The sequence below is a fragment of the Caloenas nicobarica genome, chromosome 23 (genome assembly GCF_036013445.1).
Source record: "Caloenas nicobarica isolate bCalNic1 chromosome 23, bCalNic1.hap1, whole genome shotgun sequence".
Classification (NCBI taxonomy): domain Eukaryota; kingdom Metazoa; phylum Chordata; class Aves; order Columbiformes; family Columbidae; genus Caloenas; species Caloenas nicobarica.
This window is the reverse complement of record NC_088267.1, coordinates 1,738,372-1,759,946: the sequence shown is the minus strand read 5'-3', so window position 1 is coordinate 1,759,946 and position 21,575 is coordinate 1,738,372. Positions and strand designations below refer to the sequence as shown.

Here is a 21,575-nt window from a genome sequence, read left to right as displayed (position 1 = left end):
TGATGTCAAGGTCACAAGCACGGTGAGGCTGGAAACCAGCCCCAAATGGGGGCCTCGGCCATGGGGAACTGGGGTGAGAAGCAGCAGAATGGGCAAAGCACGGGGAGAATGGGCAGCAGCCCCAAATCCTCCTCATGCTGCATCACCAGCCCCGCTCTCGCTTCCCGGCAGAGCCGGCGGCACCACAAGTGACTCATCCCCCTGTTTGGCACATCTGCCCCACCACTCGCTCCCCACAGGCTTCCTCAGCCCAGCCCAACCACAGCTGGGCCCTCTGCCACCTTCCCCCTGACCTTCAGCTCCAGTTACAAGATTTATGCTCCAGTTGCTCCTTAGGAGAAGGCACCAGGCAGCTTCTCATCTCATCACACACCCCCTTCCCACCCCTGGGAACCCCTGAAAGCAGCCAGGACTGTCCAAAAAAACAAACCCTGAATGCGGGTCACATCCCCTCTCACACAGATAGCACTCTTCACTGCCCAAGATCAAGTGTGGAGTGTATAAAAGAAAAGACCCAGTACAAAGTACAACTGGAGATTGGGGAGATTTATTTTCCATCACTTACCAAGGTGGCAAACACACCACAGTTAATGTTTACTTAAAATATCTCCACTCCCCCATTTGCTTCTTACCGTTCCACTCCCAGTGTTTGCAGATAACAAGTGGGGCTGGGGGAGGGTTTGGGGACCAAAACCATTGCGGCACCGCACTGGTACGGGCTGGAGGATGCAGCCCCACCGCAGGGCCCAGCAACAATCCCCCATCCCCGAGCACGGGGCCGGTCAGGGAGGGCACGGCCGAGCAACGGCCGCTTACCCCTGAGGCTACAGGACGGGACAGATGGCAACAAAGGGGTGGCATTAGCCAATTTTGGCAGGCGTGGCTGCTGCTGGCAGAAAACGGCAGCCGTCGCCTAAGCTAACAGAGGACAACTTGTACCAAAGTCAACACCTGTAACACCACATGCTGAGCGTTACTTTTGGGAGAAGGAAACTCCTTGTCCCTGGCGCGAGGGGCACGCTGGTCCAGCTCTCGCTCCTCGTGGTGTGCAGCAGGGACTCAATGCTGGGCCCCTGCCTGCCTGCTCAGTCCCGCGGCTGCTTCTTGTGCTTCTTCTTCTTCTTCTTCTTCTGGGCCTTGCTGGGCTTCCCCGAGTGCTTGGGCCTCTTGCTGGCTGCCTGAGCCCCGTCGCTGTCCGAGTCCGAGCTGTCCGAGTCCGACTCAGAGGACTGCTTATTCTTGTGCTTCTTTTTCTTCTTCTTCTCCTGGAAGACGAAGGAAAAGAATTAAAAAACCTTGCACATGGGAAAACTGTCATTTGTGGTCACCAGGGCAGCGAGACACTTTCTGCCTCCCATAATCCCCGAGAAATGAAGCAGCCAGGGGCACAAGCGGGGATGCTGCTGTCGCAGGGCTGCGCGGAAGGACCAGGAGCATCCGAGGAGTCACTGGCGGCTGCACTGGCACGTGGCTGCATCCCTGTCACTGTGACTCTCTGGGTCGCAGGGTGAAGGAGCTTCTATGGGAATGCAGCAGCGTGCGTGGGAGGGAGGCGCGCTGAGCACAAACGGACCTTTTGATTCTTCTCTCTGCCTTTCAAGAAAAGATCTGCTGTTTTGACACTAGGAGTAACCTCTTTAATTTGACTTCTACAAAAACATCCATCTTCTGCTCAGATACATTAACTTCTCCCTGTGCAGCTTTGCAGTGGTCACTGGAATTGCGGTATGATAAATGGGACCTGTGATGTATTTTCACAGACTTTGCTGCTCTTTCTCCCACCCTGTAAAAGACTTGCAGGCAGTCTGCTTGCAGATGTTGTCTCTTCATGTCAAAACCACACCTTCTTAATTGTTTAGTGACCTGGAGTTCATCAAGCCTTAGTCCCTCCTGGCTTGTAGCTGGTACTTGTTTTACTAGTTCTTGAACGGCATCAACTTAGGGCACAGCTGTTCACACACTGCTGTTCTCATCGCCTTTATCTGTGCTTTTCTGAACTTCGTTATATTTATTCAATAGCCATAGACTGGATTCTTCTCATCAGATTCATTCTGAGTGGTCCTCAAACAAGGGATGCAACAATACCTTTAGATTTATGTAATTAGTCTTGTTTGGAATTAAACTGGGTGGTGGAATTTTGCCTTTTTTTTTTTAAGAATAAAAAACCCTAGGAATATTGGCATCTCTCTGGAGACGCAGACTTATATGTGGAAATCCATTCTAATTTTTCACAAGAACAGATGTAAAGTCTCTGAATAAGACCATAACTCCACAAAAGGGTCTTCCAGCAAAAGAGATTTCAACTTCTTGGAAGAGCTCTGGACACTCCCCTCTTATCTCAAAATCAAATACCTCTAGAAGGAGTGAAGTGTGGTAACATTCTTAAGGCATAGCCTGGAGCAACTTTCTTTACAAAGGCCAGGAGGGAGCCTGGTGTGTCAATGTGGCCCCTCTTAGTGCCAGCTTTTTAAAAATAACCCAAGCAGCAGGAGAACCAGAATATCAGGCTGCAGCCCAGCCCATTGCTCTTCTACACATCGGCTCCCAACACAGATGTTGTAGACGAGAGATTTTGAAGCATGTTAGTTCTGTTTTGGTAGAACTGCAATCGTTACATAAATTGGATGGGACATGCAAAGAACTTGTAACGTGCCGGTCTCTGTCCTTGTTGGCCCTCGCAGCATCTTTACACCTAGAGGCTCCTTGGGCAAAATCCACTGAGAATGTTTGTGCACATGGAGTGTTTGCTGAGCTTCATCCACCAGCAGCTGTAGGTTCGAAGCTCGGGCTGCAGCTGGGCTTTGCTGCAGTCGCTGGACCCACAAATCTGGCCATGACTTTGGCGCTGCCACCTCTGTACAAAAAAACAGAGAAACGCTCCTGCTTGCACAACGCTGAGTCAACTGGTAACCAGGGGACTGTTGTCTCCCAGTGCTGGGATGCTAGAGTTTAGTGAAATCTGTGGTTTAATAGAAGATTACTCATGCAGAATGATTTCACAGCAGCACTGTCTCCTGCTACAAAAAAATATTAAGCTCTGGCTTACTACTCCCTGCCATATTTGCAGTCCAGCATGTGCTGATGCTGTGATACTTGCAGTCCTGCACTGAAAGTACATTTTATTTGTTGGTGTGAGCAGCCTGGCAGTTAGAAACCCCCAACAACGGGAGACCAAGGGTTTATTTTATCTTTTTTTTCAGCCAGTACAATGTCCACATATGTATTTTTATTTCCCCTGTAATCCTGAAGGAACGTGTGTGACATCCTGTCCTGTCCTCAGCCTTCACATGCTGAGAAAGTTTTCCAAGCTCTGGAATGAAACTGTTAGTTGTTAAGGTCTTGTCAAACTTTCTCACCATGTGCACAGGCTAGAAAAGCTTGAGAAAATTCTCCTTGCTACATCCTTTTCTCTAAAAGATTTAACTCTTCACCATCCTCTTCTTCTAAAGACTGTTACGACTTGCTTCTGCCCTTCGTCTATGGGTAAGGCACCTTTCCCCTTTGTCTCATTTTTTGTGCTCCTTCTGGCTTTTGTTTCAAACAGATGAGTGCTCGTTTCTTGCCTTGGAGACCTCTGGGTGAATATGCATGTGCTGCTGTGTCTTGGGCTTCCTTCTGCAAAGCAAATTTTCTTCATGTGGATGCTTCCCAACCTGTTTCCAGCCAGGAGGGTTCTTTTTCCTGGGGTGGGGTGGGTGTGTGACAGGCCTACAGCAGCACCCAATGGAGGAGCGTCCCCGGCCAGACCTACAGAACCGGTATCAGACCTTTAGTCCCCGTGGGCAGCCTGGTTGCATTTGAGCAGGTGGAAATACCTGCCCACAGCAATCACTTTGATTCTGTACAGGTATCTCACACATCTCCATGGCTGACTGCCGCTGTTCATCTGATCATGGGTTTGTTTTCTCTCCCTTGGCTCAGCTTCTGAGGTGGCTATGATGTCTGCAGCAGCTGGCCAAGGAGGGCAGCTCGCCCGAGAGTTGTCCTCTTTGTAGCCCTGTGACTGGCACAGCTGTGCCCTTGGGCTTCCTCCTTGTTTCTGCTTCCTCACGAAAGGAGCGCATGGCACGAAGAGCCCTGCCAAGGCAGGGGTGACTTACAGCAAACCTCTCCCTATAAAACTCTCTGCAAGCCCAAGGGTGGCCTTGAGGTCATTTGGGACACTCTTGGCAAAGAAAAGAAGTGGAGCTGTTGGCTTGGGGTTCCAGGCTTCTCCCTTTACGCTCCCTTCCATAGTGGAATGTAAAACACCGTTATGTGTTGTGTTTGGGACTGTGATCTGACCGCTCTCCGTATCCCGTTGTGCTGCTCCCCACGCCTGCGCGCAGCTGCACTTTGAACAAGCCACCATCCAACCTCTTCAAATTACAGTTGGTGGGGCAGGAAACGCGGCTTTTTGTCTGGCTTACCGAGACTCCTTCTCCCAGGCTAGTGATGCCTCCAAGTGAAGGCCCTGGGCTTCCCCCGCCCACTGGCGCCAGCTCCGCAGACTCATTAGAGGTGGGGCTCAGCGTGGGAGGCTCAAGAGCTCCCTTCAACCCTGCGCAGTCTCAACTGCAGGGCATACTTTTACAAACCCAGGGTGACACCAGTCTACAGGAGATGCATCCACTAAAGAAAGCGCATGTAGGGAGAATTCTGGAGCACAAGCGTGATGGGAGCAGCTGAGGGAGTTGGGGGCTTCAGCCTGGAGAACAGGAGCTGAGGGGAGACCTTCTGATCTCTGAACTGCCTGAAAGGAGCTTGGAGCCAGGGGGGGTCAGGCTCTGCTCCCCAGGAACAAGTGCCAGGACCAGAGGAAACGGCCTCAAGTTGCGCCAAGGGAGGTTGAGGTTGGATCTGGGGAACAATTTCTTCCCCAAAGGGCTGTTGGGCACTGGAACAGGCTGCCCAGGGCAGTGGTGGAGTCACCATCCCTGGAGGGTTGAACAGACAGAGATGAGGTTCTCAGGGACATGGGGTAGTGGTGAACTTGGCAGTGTGAGGTTGGACTTGGGGATGTTAAAGGTCTTTTTTAACCAAAATGATTCTATGAGAAAAGGGGGTGAGGACCCCAGAGCATCTCTGTAAGGACAGAAATCTCTGGGGAGAGCAAAGAGCACCCAGAAACTGCAAGGAAGCATCAGAACAAAGAAACAAATGTTGATCATGAACAACCAAAAATGTATATACTATTGCTATGACACTAAATGGATTCTTGCTAGATAGCAGTTCCCCATCTACTCATTTAAAAATATAAACCCTACATTTATGTTACAAACATGGGATGGCGTCCGCAAGGCAACTGTCACTAAGCAGACTGAGCTATTTCTACTTTGCGTAAATGCCCTTGGGACTCCAGGAAGCAGGGAAGCACATGGTGGCTCCCGGACAAGATCACAGCAGGCACTCCAGACAACAAGGGAGCTATTCATTGCAAGGATCCAACATCCTGCCTCCCAAAAGCTCAAAGTTTTATTTTCCAGCACTGGAAAACATCTGAAAACTTTTGATCTCCTCCCTGAGAAGGAAGGAAGATCAAAGGAACAAGCAAGATTTAAAGGAAGGCTGTTAATCCACAGACCCCAAAAAACTAGTAACAAATCCAGGACAGTGACCCAGATATCTTGTAGCTGAGACTCCACAGGGAGTCCCCACCTCTAACGAGCTATTTGTGCACTTCTCAGTGTAATTTTTCCCCACAGCATTTAAAAAACAGTCACACAGGTCATCACTGCAAGAGGGAAGAGAACCCAGGGCAGGAGAAGCCAGCCCTGCTGATGGCCCTGCACTCATACTGCTCCACGGCAAGAGGAAAGCCCGACATCTGGCATCCAAAAAGGTCAGAGTCACAGTTATGCTGGGATCCGAGGGACAACTCTGTTCAATTGCGTCCTTCCAAGATCAGAATAGAAAGAAGAGTATGTGCATTCTCTGTCGCAGCAGAACGACACTCAGACAAGTCCAAGACATTCTTGAATAAGAGCCTAAGTGGTGGGGAAGCAAAACACATCTCGGGATGGAACTGGGCAACAGGATCTATGGTCAAGAGAGATTCTGTTCCTGCTACTGGATCAGCTGTCCAGAGCACTGCTGGGCGAGCAAGAGCTGCAGATTAGGCACCAAATTAACATCGATTTCATTTTGTACTGACTGTTGGGCAGAAACAGGGCAGGGGCTGACACACGAAAGTCACAACACACCCGCTCACCACCTACAATCCCACAAACAGCCCCAGCTACTCCCCTCCCTCTCAAATAAGAGGGTACCAAAGTGCCAGAGGCCACATTACCAGTGAAAGATGTGACTGGAAGCAAGAGTTCAGCTACTGGTGTTGCTCTGGACTGCTCTGAGTGCTGCCACAAATGCAGACTCCTCCGTTCCCCATTGCCAGCCTCTCCTACTACCACTAGTACTGGTTTAACTCCACAGCAAGCCTGGGAGAACTAAGCCCTCAGAAGTTACTTCTCACTATACACTGTCCTTGTCTCTCTCCTGTAAAAAGAAAATCCACCCCCTTTCCTGCCTGTCACCTCTCTCCAGGGATATAGACAGGCCAAAGAACAGGAAAGAGAAAGGAAAAAAAAAAATGGGGCTTTAGAAGTATAATTAGAAGTTGGATTCCAGTTGCGAAGGGGCTGATAAAAGTTTATTTACTCAAGTCTAGAACTGGAATACTCACTGCTGGATAAACAGGCCAACCCTCAAACACTCCAGTTTTGGATTCAGGTCTCTCCTACGTTTTATACTAGGGCTTCGAAGCCAGAGTTCAAACACTGGACATAAAAGGTCTCTTATCTCTTGACATTCTCACGTAGACAAAAATTGCTTTAGAGCCTGGGAATGGCGTACGCTCCCTGTGTAAATACACCAGCAATTTTCCCCTGGCATGTGCAGATAAGCCAAGTTCACATAGCACTGGCTGGGTCCAGGATACCTGCTGCAGCCAGGCTGTAGGGCAGTTAGATCAGACAAAAAATACTGTCAGGGCAAGAGAAGTGTGACGGGAGGGAAATGGGGTTATTGGCAAGAATCACAGAAATTAAGGAAAATGAAGCAATTTCTATAGAGTCTCACAAAGCCCAGGGGAAAAAAAAATAATAATCCTTATCTCACTGTAGAAATATCTTTTGAGGACTGTGCATTATAGCACAAAACCATCTTAAAGTCAGTTTAAGAGAATACAGGGAGAAAGCATGAGAATTACTAAAAAGTCTGCAGGGGAGATTCCTGTTTTGCTACAGAACCTGCACAAAACTGAGCATCATAATCACATTGCTGTAGCAAATCACAGATGTGACTGCACAGAACAAATTCTCTGGCTCACTTTTCCAGGCCAGCTGTAAAGCACCTTGTACCTTTTTCCTTTTTTTCAAAGAATCTTCAGCCACACTGGTCTTTTTATCTCTTTCATATCCTGCTGCTGCCACCTCCTCTTCCTCCTCTTCTGGAATGAGGGTGTATTTGGTACCTCCAGGCTGCACGAAACACTCCTTGGCAAAATGACCTGTAAAACAGTGTTTGAAGGAGCAACTCACCCCTTCCTTTTTTTTTTTTTTAAACAATTGCATTTTAGACACCTGAAATGCTGCCAACAATCTTTTCATTATTAGTCACAACAATAGACTCTAACGTACCTTTGCAGCCACATTTCTTGCACACGGTGTTCAAGACGGCCTCGAGCGTGATCTTCTGACTTGTGTAGTCTCTGAACGTGCGTTTTTTCCTCTCATCCTGACTGGAAACAGAAGGACAGTTCCATTTTCAGTCCACTCCCATCTTTAACCCTGTATATTTATACGGACACAGCCTAAGCATAAGTTTTTTCAAATGTTGCTCTAAAAACACCGCTTGATCAGCTAAACCAAAGAGTGGAGCTGATCAGCTGCTCAGTAGAATAAACCACATTGTTAACACCTGTCCCCTTCTACTTTTGAGATTAACTGAGCCCTCTCTACAAAAGGAAAAATGTGAGCAGCTGCAGTTACGTATTTTGTATGTGAATACACACACGCTCAGTATGAAAATAAAGCAGTTTCATTTGACCTGCGAGAGATGCCACCACAAAAAAGGTAGACAAGGAAGCTCTCAAACATCTGAGCAGTTAAGATTTGAGTGTGTAGTATGTGAAAGTGAGGCAAATGGCCAGCTGGAACAAGCAGTCCCTGCAGCACAAGCACACGGCCATTGCCATGCAGGAATGAAAATCCTGCCGCAGTGCAAGGGGCTGGAACTCCCCGCAGCCTCCTCCAGGCCTGCCAGGCAGCACAACCATGGGAGAACCTTCATTCAGCCCTCTGGGCAGCCAGCACAATGCTGGGAGTCAGGAAGAGCCCCCTCACCCTCCAAAAGAGGGACAACCTAGAGAGTAAGAACCAGGAGACGCAGAAACGCACAGCAGGAACCTGCCTGATCTGTTATATTCTGCTCAGAAGATTTACCTACTCAAGGGAAACATTGTTTGGGTCGAGGTCTTTGCCCGTCCCTTGGTTAACAACCTTCATGGAGAGGGAAAGTTTCAGTTTGTCATCTTTCATCTGGAAGAGGAAGAAAGGGAACAAGAACAAATGACAAGGACGTTGATCACCATCCCGTGTCCGGAGGCCGAGAGAGAGGGAAGGAATTTTTCTGATAGCTACAAAAGACACATGAAAGTGCTTTGGTGCTATTATTTCATAGCTGCATTTACACTTCTGTTAAGCAGCTATCTCAGTCATGAGACATGATCAAACTTTGTCCAGGTTTGTCCAGGTTAATATCCTATTTTCAATCTGATCAAACCCAAGTGCGTGGTCAGAAGCTTTGCTGTAGTTCTCAAACCATCCACCCCCAAGGCAGCTTCCACCTTGATCCCAACAAAATGCAGAATTAGCATTACCTCTTTCCCAATAAGTTTCACCCACACTTTGTCTCCAACATCGACGATCTCTGAGGGTTTATCCACGTGGCAGGAGGACATGTGAGTCCTGTGAACGAGGCCTGGATGGAATTTTGAAAAAAAGAAAGGGACAAATAAAGACAAGTTTCTACTGAACCCTTGGGGTGCAGCCCATAAAAGAAAGAAGTTGGACAAATTATCTAACTATAGAAAACTTCTATAGTTTGTCCAATATCTTAATATGATTTTCTAAAAGATCATGAAGTCACCAAAAAGCCCTCCAAGTCTTTTTGGTATTCCTGTAAACATACCATCATATTCTAAATGCTTTCTGAGAACTTCAATTTCTTGCTAATTTAAAAACAAAACAAAACCTTTTTCTGAGCTTTTTTCTAAAAGCCAGGAAGCCTTGAATTCCAAGGATGACTGCTTGGCTCAAACATGCCAACATGAAACTACAGCTGAACAAAACAGGAGAGACAAACCTTGTTTCCTGCAGCCTGGAATTTTTATAAATGCTCCGTATTCTGTCACTGTAGCAACCTGCGAAGAAAATCAATATAAAACCTAAAAGGCAAAGCCCTTCACAAAACACCTGTTTGCAAAACATGGGTTAGAACAAGCCCAAAAAGCCTACATGGTTCTCTGCTTTCCTCCAGTTTTAGGTTTCAAGGCAGGTTCAACACTGCAATGCTTGACAATGCTGGAGCAGCTGTGGTCAGCCAACCGCATTTTGGTTGGAAGAGACCTTTAAGGTCATTGAGTCCAATCATAACCCACCCCTGGCACTGCCCCATATCCCTGAGAACCTCATGTCCGTCTGTCCAACCCTCCAGGGATGGTGACTCCAGCACTGCCCTGGGCAGCCTGTTCCAATGCCCCACAGCCCTTTGAGGAAGAAATTGTTCCCCAGATCCAACCTCAACCTCCCCTGGCACAACTTGAGGCCATTTCCTCTGGTCCTGGCGCTTGTTCCTGGGGAGCAGAGCCCGACCCCCCTGGCTCCAAGCTCCTTTCATACAGTTCAGAGATCAGAAGGTCTCCCCTCAGCTCCTGTGCTCCAGCCGAACCCCCAGCTCCCTCAGCCGCTCCCATCACACTTGTGCTCCGGCCCCTTCCCCAGCTCTGTTCCCTTCTCTCAACTTGCTCCAGCACCTCAAGGGCTTTCTTGGCCTGAGGGACCCAAAACTGCCCCCAGGACTTGAGGTTGGGCCTCCCCAGTGCCGTGTTTGTTCAGATAAGCATCTTACACATATCTACACATACACAAGGAGACACACGCCCAGGCGTGCGCTCGTGTGGAACAGAACTGCCAGTTTCTGCCTAGAACACCACACCGAGGGGCAGCGCCCCGGCCCCGCACCTCTCCCTGGAAGATCGCGTACAGCTCGGGCAGCGCCTCCATCGCTGGGGCCCGGCCGCCCAGAGCCGCTCCGGGGACCCGCCAGCACCGGCCGCATCCGCCACCCGCCTTCGGAGCGACGCCCTGGAAGGAAACATTTAATTAACGCACGAAGCCACCCGCGGCCTGAGCCATTAGCGGGCGACGGGAGTTAATCGACAGTTGGGCTACACGGTGGCACCGACCCCGAGCGCCCCGCGGTGCCGCTCACAGCGCGGGGCTCCAGCCGGTCACACGGGACGGGAGGCCGCGGGGCCGGTGCCCGGCGCAGGCCCGGCCGGGCGCGGGAAGGCGGGGCGGCCCCTGCCCGGCAGCCACAGGGACAGCGGGCCCGTCAGCGCCCGGCGCGGCGCCACCGAACCGCCGCCATTTTGCTCCGTCCCCGCCCCTCTCACTGTGAGATTCCGCTCCGCCAATCGCCGCGCCTTATGATAGCAGGTGGCAACTCTCAACCAATCAGCTTCATCCATGTTAGGCGACGCCCTCCCTCCCGCTCCGCCGTTACGTCACGCCTGGCCTTCGTCACCCGCGCGCCGGAAGTAAGACGGAGGAGGGCGGGTTATCCGGCCTCTCTCCGCCAATCGGCGCGGCCGGAGGCGGTGCAGCTGACCAATGGGAGAGCGGGAGGGCGGGGCGGAGCCGGCGCGCGCGCGGGCGGCGGCGATGATCGAGCAGCAGAAGCGGAAGGTCCCGGGCGGCCCCGGCCCCGCTCCCGCCCCCGCCCCCGGCGCTGCCCCCGGCGCTGCCCCCGGCCCCGACCTCCCGCTCGTGCCCACGGCGGCCAAGCGGCCCCGTCATGAGCTGCCGGGGGCGCCGGGCAGTGGCGGCGGGGGGCAGCCCCCACCCGGGGCCCTGCTGCAGGCGGTACGGGGAGGGGAGGCCTGTGAGGGGGTGGTGGGGGGAGAGGCTGAGGGGAAAAGGCTTCTGAGGGGATGGTGGAGGAGAAGAAACACCCGTGAGGGGGTGGCGGGGTTTGGGGTGAGGGGGTGGCGGGGCTGGGGGGTCCTGGCCGTGCCCCGGGGATGCCCCTTGTTCCCTCAGTGGTGTTCCCTTATAAGAAACGATCATCTTGCCGATATAATAGGCTCAGGCAGGATCTCTCAGCAAAGCACATTTTATTAATGATTTTGCAAGACCGGGTGTTCTACCTAAGGGTAGGCACACAGAACAGGGCAAAAAGCTGCTGCTTATATCCTCCCTGAATTCCGGCTGCAAGTTCCCTCCCGTGTTCCCCTTTGGGTGGGTATGGGATTCACAGAGTACCCAACACTTCCCAGGTGTCCAGCCTCAGTTTACCTCTCTCATTAATCTAACAACCCCCTTATTTATTTCTTTCCATTTAAGGTATGGTTTCTTGGCTCTTTGGCTAACCATCCCCATAGCCTGACTTTTAACCACAGGAATCAGTTTGCACTCCATGATTAGTGCAAAGGGGCTTTGTTTTACATTCAGGGTCTGATAGCTGATGTCCCTCAGTCCTCACCTGCTGGGGTCAGGCCTTGGATCCTCAGTTGTGAAAACAACATTCCTTCTTCCATGGCTCCTCACACCCTCACCCGGCTGCCCCGTTGTCTCCGCAGGGCCCGCCGCGCTGCTCCTCGCTGCAGGCCCCCATCATGCTGCTCTCGGGGCATGAAGGCGAGGTATACTGCTGCAAGTTCCACCCCAATGGCAACACCCTCGCCTCGGCCGGCTTCGACAGGCTCATCCGTGAGTATCATCCTCACCATTGTGCTGTGGTGGTGTGTAATCACAGCCCTCGACTTGCTGGGTCCTGAGTGTGAAGTGCTTCACCAGGAGGGGAGCAAGAAACTTGTTCCAGCTCCGGTCATTGTCCTGCTGGTGTAGATGGGGCTGGTACCTTGCACAGGTTCTCATCTGTCTATGTTTGACTGCAGCAGCCTGCAGAAACAATTATTCATGCTTTGGCCTCCTGAGGTGAAGAGTTATTATTCTTCTTTAACAATTCAGGTTGATCTAAAAGCATAAATCCGCTCAAATCAGTTGTTTGTGTTTCTGGGGCTCACACGATGCTTCTTTATTAGAATTACAGAATTGTTTTGGTTGGAAAAGACCCTTAAGATCATCTAGTCCAACCATTAATCCAACGCTGCTAAGTTCACCTCTAACCCATGTTAAGTTCACCTCTTCACCCACGTGTCATCCCGTGTTAGAGGTGACAGCGGCGATGGTTCATACTTCATTTTGCTGAATTCCCAGAGAAAGGCTCCATCCCAACAGGGAGGTGTTTGTTTCCTGTACTTACTGTTCTGTTCCTGTCCCCCAGTGCTGTGGAACGTCTATGGTGACTGTGACAACTACGCCACCCTGAAGGGACACAGCGGGGCAGTCATGGAGCTGCACTATAACACAGACGGCAGGTGAGCTACATGCAGATGGCCTTTGGCTTGGCTCTTTCTGAGGGAAGATGTTTTCTGCTGGCTGGGGTCCCTGAGCCCCTGCTCAGTCCATGGCACATACAGCAAACACTTGTGTGTGGGTTTCCCAGGTGAGGACTGGTGCCTACTTGAGACTGAGTAAAAGATCCAGGATCACCCACAACCCACCAGTGCCCGAGTGTCTTGAGGGACACAAGAAAGTTTGTGTTGGTCACTGGGGTGGAAAACAGAACAAGTGAGATGTTTGTTTTGCATCTGAGCTGTTGCCACTGAGCTTTTCTTCCTGTGTTCATCCCCGGTAGTGTGTGAGGAGGCAGAAAACCAATTTATATGTGTCTAGAAATGGGGTTAATGGGAGCACTTCCAGCATAGCTGCCCCACTGCTGGTCAGCCTCCTCTGAAACTCCACCTTTGTCTTGGCATATGGGAGAGATTCTTCTCCGTGGCCTGTTCCCACTGAATATTTCAAGCATTGTTTGCAAAACTTAAGAGTAAAACAGGTGGGAAGGGGGAAGTGTGTCTGCAGTGGAGCGCCTCACAGCCATTCTCCTCCACAGCATGCTCTTCTCGGCATCCACAGACAAAACCGTGGCTGTGTGGGACAGCGAGACCGGAGAGAGGGTGAAGAGGCTGAAGGGCCACACCTCGTTTGTGAACTCCTGTTACCCGGCGAGGCGAGGGCCGCAGCTGGTCTGTACCGGCAGTGATGACGGGACAGTGAAGGTCAGTGTATCGTGTGAGGGGATGGTCTGGGGTGGATATCAGGCAGGGTCTTTGAAAGCTTTTTGGGGGTTCTTCCCATTTAAGGAGGCTAAATCCAGCCTTTTATTACTCGTATTATTTCATTATCTAATAAGTTTGATTTCAGAATTTAAAAATTTGAAATAAGGTTTGACTGTGCTCCTTTTTTCTGTAATGCTTGGGGGGAGAGTAAGGAGATTCGTCTGCCAAGTTATACTTTTTCCACTGATCTACATTAACAGAGCAGGAAAAAGGCAAAGAGTTACTGAGATCTCACATGCTTGTCCCTCTTCCCTCCCCACATTCCTGTGCTCCAACCACACTGGGCTTTTATTCTTTTTTGCAGAGATCTCCTGAGATCTAAAACAGAGGATTTCAGATGAGTGTTCTGGGTCTCTACCAAGTGTCAAGGCAATTCTCTAATTTTATCCTTAAATATCTATATGCAACTTTTACAACTGCTGCATCTTTTCAGCTGTGGGATATCAGGAAAAAAGCTGCTGTCCAGACATTCCAGAACACATACCAGGTCCTGGCGGTGACTTTCAACGACACCAGTGATCAGATCATATCCGGAGGCATCGACAACGATATTAAGGTAGGACACCCGTGTCCTTGTTTCCCTTTCCCACCACACGCACCTTTTCCGTCCCATCACGTCAAGGACAGACATGGGAGCCTGTTGGTTAATTTTACAGTCACAAGGACCACACGGACGCACTATGTCCGACCTCGCTGTTGATGTAGGGCCAATAAACCCGCAGGGAGCTGCTCCAGGGCTGTTTGCCACGTGACAGCCTGGGCAGCCCTGGCATTCCCAGGCAGGTGTCCCAGCGCTGCTGTCACCCGTTGCAGCCGATGTCTGCTGGTTCTTTTGGCAGCTTGTGCCCGTCCTGGAGGCTCTAGAGCCATATATGAGGTAAACTAAAGAAAATGTAGTGACGCATCCACACTCTCTGCCCTCTGCTCCAGTTTGCAACGCACTTTGTCACCTGCTAGTGTGGAAAATTCTAATTTAAGAGCGAGCTCAGTGTTTCATTCAGCTGGTAACCGAGATTCTCCCGATAGCTGGACAGTTCAGTCTCTTACTGTCCCTTCAGCCTCGGCCTCCAGCCTTCCCAGGCATGGGCAGCACGTGCTTGTCAGAGCCATTGCTGAGTGTAGCGCTGACTCAAGATCTGTTCCGACTGCCCCTGGAAAAGCCATAACTCTTTGGGAAAGAGCAGCGTGAAATTTTGGGGATTGGACAACTGCTCTGTGCCATCAGTCAGTGGAATTTGGGGGGAATAGCCATATGGGAGCGATTCCTATACATGGGGCTGTTGACATTTAACTCCTCAGTGGTTGGACACATTTAGAAGTCTTCCAAGGGGCAAATTCCATTTTTTCCTACAACACACATAAAATAGCCTCACATTTTAGCCATTCAGACCCCACAAACAGAAATCAAAAGCTGATGTCATCAGCTGACTGACCGCTGCGCGTGTGAAACGCTTTGGAAACGGCAGCTCCAACCGTCTTGGCTGCCCTTGTTAAGCCACAGTGTTGTGTCTGACAGGTGTGGGACCTTCGCCAGAACAAGCTCACTTACACCATGAGGGGACATGCAGACTCGGTGACGGGGCTCAGTCTGAGTTCGGAAGGCTCCTACCTGCTCTCCAATGCCATGGACAACACGGGTACGTCCCACCTGACGTGAGAACGCAGCTTTGCGTGGTGTTACGAAAGAAGCAGCTCAAATAATCCGATGTGGAAAAACAAGAGCCAGATGTGGGGATGGGCTGAGTTTGGCTCCAGAGATAAAACCTGAATTCCTGTTGTGACGCCAGTGACAGTCGCATCCTTTGGCAGGAGGGAGCAGCTTCATTGGGAGGGTTTGTCATGTCTCCCAAAGGGCGGTGGGGACACACGTCATTTGAGCAGACAGTTGAACGTGATGGCGGTCTAGCTCTCGTCGGGGCGGTTTGGCTGTTTCCCCACAGCAGGGAGTGACAGCGGGTTCCAAACCGCCGCTCTCCTGCATGGGGCTGCTCAGCAGAGCTGATCTGATGAGCAGCGTGATCGTTGAGTGTGTGAGAATAAAGCAAATGCTCATTTAAGGAGCTGGTGGCTCATTTTTGTAATAGTTGGTTTGGGTTTTTCCCCTCCTGTTGGCAGCGGTCTGAGTATAATTATAAATTTCTGCATTTGACCTTTCACATCAAAGCTTTCTGCAGAGGAAAGCTGCTGGTTTCCTTTTGCTTCTGGGGAAACCTCGGTGTGAAGAGAACAAGGAGCGTGGCCAGGGCTTTGCTCGTTAGCAGCGTGTCTTAGGAAAAGGAACGTTTCCAGACACTGACCTTGTCCTCAAGCCTCCACCATCGTCAGCTAATTACCGCCTGCTCTCTCTTGCAGTTCGCATCTGGGATGTGCGACCGTTTGCCCCTAAAGAGAGATGTGTCAAGATTTTCCAGGGGAACGTGCATAATTTTGAAAAGGTGAGTGGACTGCAGGCTGAGACGTGATTGTTTGTAAAATGCTGCTGCTATTAACTTTTCCGTAAATTGTTTTTTTAAATCCGAGTTTAAACCAGAAAGGCGTTAATAAGAACTCAAAGAAAGATTAATGCACAAAGTGGGATTCCTATTAAAGCTGCAGTAACAAGATTTTGCTCAGTTCAGCTACAATTAGCTGTAAATTAAGTATTTTCTACATTTACTATCTGCTTTGTGTAAAATAACAAGGCACTGGATGTTTCCAGCAATAAAATAAAATCTAATTACCACCTCATCTTCTGAAGGGAGATCATTAAAGTGATGCTCATGATATTTAAAGTCTCACGGTGATTTTAATTCAAGTAGAAGGGGAAACGAAATCTTTCTTTGGAAATAGATCTGTGCACGTTTGTGGGGTTTTTTTTTTTTTAATTTCAGAATCTTCTGAGGTGCTCTTGGTCCCCAGATGGGAGTAAAATCGCGGGGGGATCGGCTGACAGGTCAGTTACCACCACGTTTCTGTGTTCAACCCCGGGACAAACATGAGGCAACAGGAACTTGCTTGTTGGTGGCCCAGGTCCTGCAGTCACATCGGCAGATGCTTGTGAGGGTCTGGGGGAAGCATGTAGTGAGGGGTTGTACTGATAAGGACCACAAATACCCGTTAAATTGCTGCGTGGCAGCTTGCAGGAGGCACCAGTGGTGTTCCAAGGGTCATTCTTGATTCTTCCTTTAATTAATTAAAGAAGAAATAAAGATCTGACTGAATTAGCACATATTGGACTTTTAAATAAGATATTCTATAAATTAAGGCGACTGAGGAGCAAAACAATCAAGGGAGGAAGGCGGCAAAGGGGCCGTGCCAAACACTGAAGGTCACGTGAAGGGTACCAGCCTCTGCTGGAGTGTGTCCCGATGCGCTCATGGTGACATCGAGCCAGGAATTCCTGCAGGCCGGAGTCCAGGGCATGGAGCAGTAGTAATCAGCAAATTAACGAGTTTCTGATAGAGGAGAGGGAGAACTTCAGGTCTCGCTGCCCAGATATAGCGGGGCAGATGTCACAGCGAGCGACTGAGACCTGACTCCAGCGCTGCCGGGCAGTGACGGGGCGCACGTGGCAGAGGAATGTCTGTGTGTGAGCTCTGCTTGGCGGCACGTCTTAGAATCAGAGAATCATTTGGTTGGAAGAGACCCTCAAGATTGTCGAGTCCAACCATAACCCAACTCTAGAACTAACCCATGTCCCTGAGAACCTCATCTCCGTCTGTTCAACCCCTCCAGGGATGGTGACTCCACCACTGCCCTGGGCAGCCTGTTCCAATGCCTGACATAGAATCATAGAATGATTTTCTCCTGTTTCTCACTGTATTGCTGCAATATTGAGGGCCTCTACAGCCTCGTGCTCTCAAACCCATCCCTATGCCCCTAGGGCTGAGATGGGGCTGCTGTGCTGTGACAGTGCTGAGGCTTTTAGAACCCGGTTGCCACGTGAGCTCCTGCCTGCTCCCACCTCTGCTCTTCTGGATGTGGCTGTGCAGCATTTGACTCCTGAGAAACTCCTTCATCCACACTGAGAGCTGCACCTCTTTCAGCTGGGGTGGGGAACCACTGCAAGGAGCTTTCCCTTCTCAAATGCTCATCATGACTCTCTTGTAGGTTTGTCTACGTGTGGGACACGACATCCAGGAGGATTTTGTACAAGCTGCCAGGCCACGCTGGGTCAGTGAACGAACTGGCTTTCCATCCGGAGGAACCCATTAGTAAGTCCTCCCCACCTCAGGTCAGCTGGGGAAATAGTTGCAGGGCTGGCTAAACTGTTTATCTTCTGGAAAACAGCCCCAGAATCGCCTGTGGCCCATAGCTCCGCCTATCACGGACAGATTTAGGGGTGGCAGATCCCTTCCTGCTCCTCTCCTGCAGATAGAAGTGGGGCTGAGAGTGCCCGGGAGTCCTAGGCTGAGCTCGAGGGCTTTGCTCCATGTCCTGGGGGCTTTGCTCTGTGTCCTACCCCTGTGCAGACTTTTGGGGGGATGCCCATATGGCAGCAGCGTGGCTGCGGTGGCCTGGGCTGGTGGTGACCTGTGGGTGGCCATGAGCTGGGGCTTGGCTGCCACCGCTGCCTGGGGCTTGTCCAGACTTTCCCCGGGCCATCAGAAAAAGTTTTGGGGTACCTGGGTTTGGACACAAGGGTATAATGACATGTTTGGTGACGGTGGAAGGAGCTATAGTAACCTGGGAGCATCTCTGTGGCCTGGGGGCTCTGACTTACCCAAAAGCTGTAGGAATCAAACAAGGCTCCTTGTGCAGTGGGTTTTGTCCCCGTTCTAGAGATGTCCTATATACATGGCATCATGTATCAGAGTTGGTGGCTTTTTCAGAACTGTTTTAACCCCCATGCGTTAGCTGAGAGCAGGTTTTGTATCGGTATCTGGGCGCAGCGGGCAGGACCGCAGGATGCTCTGTGTTTCTATAGGAACACTTGCACCCTCGGCCAGGTCACTGCGTCGCTCCAGCCAAAAACTGACACAAGTCAGCCCCGAAGTGAAGCCAAGAGCTTGGTTGTGCGGGGCTGACGGTCTCTGCAGCAGGGCAGTGAGTGATGGGTTTGTGCCGTGGTTATTCATCGCCCTGTCTCGAGGCTGGAGACTACGCTGAAGAGCGGAGCGATCTCTCCTCTGCCGTTTGTTTGCAACTGTTGTGCTGAGCTCTTTGTGAATCAATCACTCAGCTTAAAATAAAAATTAAAAACCCAGCCAGGCGTTGCATACAAGTTATGCAATTGATTTCTGTTAACGTCTGGGAACGTTAATCTTGTAAATCATTGCATTTGCTCCACAATCCTTATCTGCGCGGGAGGGTGCACGGGGAGCCCAAATACAGCGAGATGACAGACGCCAGTCTGTGAGTTCATGTAGAAATCCCCAGATCTCTCCTGGACTCAGATGAAACTGTTGTTGGTGTCACGAGCAGCACTCCTGGGTCATTCTTTTGATGCTCATGTCTTGAATCTCCTGAAGAGCCTTTTCTGAATTATGGTGGCTTGGTGTGGTGTAGTTGAGCGCCGACTGCATTTTACCCATTCTGATAAAATAATAACGTCCTGGCACGGCTTTCCTGGCCAGCCTGTGCCCTCTAGTGGCACATAGTCCTGACGGAAGTGTCCGCTTTGCAATCTGAATGCTCCTTGCAATAAAAAAAATATTTCATGATGCTGGAGAGCGTTAACAGCGTGTTTATAAACCTCTCTTTAGCATTTTAATGCTTAGACATCCCAGGCAGGACGCGGCGATGCCTGCCTTGGGATGGGGAATGGCAGCCAGCGCACACAGCCTGTGGTGAGGTGTCAGAGCTATAATTCCACAAAGTGGTTTTTTGGGAAACAAATGAAGTTTGGCCTTATAGCTGGCTTCCAGCAAGCGAAACGAGTACTTCAATCCAAACAGCGTGTCGTTAGCACAGGTCTCAAACTGTCGTGTTTCATTTTCGTATTCCTCTCTCTCCCCCGCAGTTCTCTCCGCATCCAGTGACAAAAGGCTGTACATGGGGGAGATCCAGTGATGCCGGCGCGGAGCTGGTGGGATCGGTGCCCTTGCCGTCCCGGGCTGGTGGCCGTCGGGGAGACGCGCTGCTCCCCTTGCGGCAGCGGGAAAGCGTTGGAGCGGCTCAGTGAGCCCAGCTGCCCTCTGGCACCTCTACCGCCTGTCTGTTCTCACCGTACAGCTTTTTTCCACCCCCCCAATCTTTGGAGAGGAAGGAAAATTTTAAATTGAAAATATTTTCATTTCGGCTGTACCACCGACTATTGAACCCATACCCAGATCACTTGAAATTGGTAAAATTTGTTTAAATTCCACATGTGGCTTGTATATTCCCTGTTGAATGTCTGTTGTTGGGTTTTTTTATATGGTCAAAACCGAAATAGATAGCTTTTTACAAGAACTGTGTGCATGGGATTTATTGTTCTGTTTTACTTTTCTATTGTACAATACTAAATCAAGGCCCTCGCTCGTATATAACCTGGGGAAACCATTGACGTTCACTTCAGAAGAGCAGCTTTATTTTTTATTCATGGCAATAAAAATGACCACACTTGAAATAATTATTGGGCTACTGCTGAAGCCTATTTTTGTGTTTTGAGTAAAATCCAGCCTCCTGCTGTAAATAAATGTGTAGGGAGTGAGTTTTTGGTGACAGGTGCAGCGTGTTCAGAGCTTGGCAGTGGAGGCACCGGCCTGGCTGAGCCCCACGTAGCGCTGGGTGCCCCTTTGGCGGGTGCACGGCAGCTGTTCTGGACCCACCTCCCTTCTAGACATGAGGAAGAAATTGTTGCCCTGCGGGTGGTGAGAGCCTGGCCCAGGTTGGCCAGAGAGGTGGTGGCTGAACCATCCCTGGAGACATCCCAGGCCAGGCTGGATGGGGCTTTGAGCAACCTAAGCTGGTGCAGATGTCCCTGCTCATGGCAGGGGGGCACTGGGGGAGCTGGGAAGGGCCCTTCAACACAAACCATCCTGTGATTCTATGATTCTGTGCACATACACACAGATGCACTCACATGCACACACTACATGCACAAATACATGCAATGCACACATGCACCCCTCCCAGACACTGCCAGGGCTAGCACTGCCACCAGGCCTTGGGGACATGCCGATGTCCCACACTGGGCAGCAGCATGGGGGGATTAGGGGCCAGTTTCCCCCCGGCTGCCCCCAAGTGAGCGCGGGTACCTCTTGCTTCCCATCCCTCGCCAGCTCCGGGGCATAGCAGCAGCAAACCGTTAACAGCATCATCTGAGCGCAGAGAAAATCATTTTCTTAAACAGGTTTATTCCTCCAAGGGAGGTATTTGCTTGAGAGATTTCCACTATAAATTAAATCTGTCCTGGGATCCGGATAAACAGCTTTGGCGAGGGGCTGCCAGCTGCTTCACCCCAGCATGGGGCAGGGTCCAGATCCTGCCCTGGGTGCTGGAGACCCCCATGCTGGGCACAATGGGGACATCGCCGGGAGGTCCCAGTTCAGCCACCCTGTCCCTGCCACCCCCTCTCATTACCTCCCTGTCCTCCCTCCAGCGCTTTCCCCACCTTTCCCTGCTGCTGCTTGGAGGCTTCTAATGGATTTTGATAGTTACAATACGCAAGTGATAATTTCTAAAAGAATGGAAAACAATTATTTGCTCTGCTGGGGGATTAGATGATATTTAGTCTCTATTTAATGGAAAACTAATTAAATTACATGAGCAAGTGAATAGAAATTTTTTGTTAATTATGAATTTTGCGAGCTACAAAGGCTAAATGATGATGGATTCTGTAATCTGCCGCACTTTTCGCTAGATGCCGAGATAAGATGACAGCTGAGGAAGAATGGCCTGAATGCATTTTAATTTCTATATCGATTCAATAACAGCCGGCTGAACAGCGATCCATTAACGGTGATCCACGGGAGCTGACGTTGATTGGCAGGCTGATGGCTAATTATGTTAAAATCGGGGGAAGGTTGGTTAAATAGATGTGTGGTTATTACTGGAGGTGGTTTGGTTTGCTCCATCGTGGTGCGTCCCTTGGTGGCGGATGCCTTGGGTGGGGTGACACGAAGTGACACTCAGGGCTCTGAGTTGCTGGCACTTGGGGCTGTTCGCAGGTGAAGCCAGGAGGGCTGGGGTCAGGGTCAAGGCCAGCAGCAGAGCACCCCCAGCACGAGCC

At 50.6% G+C, this 21,575-nt stretch overlaps 2 protein-coding genes across 5 annotated transcripts; one reads left to right on the top strand and one right to left on the bottom strand.

The window, feature by feature from the left end:
• Window positions 1–525: 525 nt before the first annotated feature.
• Window positions 526–10,642, bottom strand: ZCCHC17 (zinc finger CCHC-type containing 17). 3 transcript variants are annotated; one of them, XM_065650775.1, is made up of 8 exons: window positions 10,445–10,642; window positions 10,243–10,343; window positions 9,343–9,400; window positions 8,858–8,958; window positions 8,425–8,516; window positions 7,617–7,717; window positions 7,338–7,486; window positions 526–1,265 (listed from the first exon to the last, which is right to left on the bottom strand). In XM_065650775.1, exons 2-8 carry the CDS (start codon window positions 10,315–10,317, stop codon window positions 1,086–1,088), a joined length of 756 nt encoding a protein of 251 aa, XP_065506847.1. In that variant the 5' UTR covers window positions 10,318–10,343; window positions 10,445–10,642; the 3' UTR covers window positions 526–1,085. The 3 variants fall into 3 exon arrangements, with proteins under 3 accessions (XP_065506847.1, XP_065506849.1, XP_065506848.1); XM_065650776.1 differs by lacking the exon at window positions 526–1,265 and adding an exon at window positions 1,283–2,854; XM_065650777.1 differs by lacking the exon at window positions 10,445–10,642 and having other exon boundaries at window positions 527–1,265; window positions 10,221–10,338.
• Window positions 10,643–10,871: 229 nt separating this feature from the next.
• Window positions 10,872–19,991, top strand: SNRNP40 (small nuclear ribonucleoprotein U5 subunit 40). 2 transcript variants are annotated; one of them, XM_065650619.1, is made up of 10 exons: window positions 10,872–11,123; window positions 11,840–11,969; window positions 12,547–12,640; window positions 13,216–13,381; window positions 13,875–13,997; window positions 14,958–15,078; window positions 15,794–15,876; window positions 16,312–16,373; window positions 17,531–17,634; window positions 19,383–19,991. In XM_065650619.1, the coding sequence occupies exons 1-10, from the start codon at window positions 10,872–10,874 to the stop codon at window positions 19,430–19,432; spliced, it is 1,185 nt and encodes a 394-aa protein (XP_065506691.1). In that variant the 3' UTR covers window positions 19,433–19,991. The 2 variants fall into 2 exon arrangements, with proteins under 2 accessions (XP_065506691.1, XP_065506690.1); XM_065650618.1 differs by lacking the exon at window positions 19,383–19,991 and adding an exon at window positions 18,348–18,640 and having other exon boundaries at window positions 10,895–11,123.
• The last annotated feature ends 1,584 nt before the right edge of the window (window positions 19,992–21,575 follow it).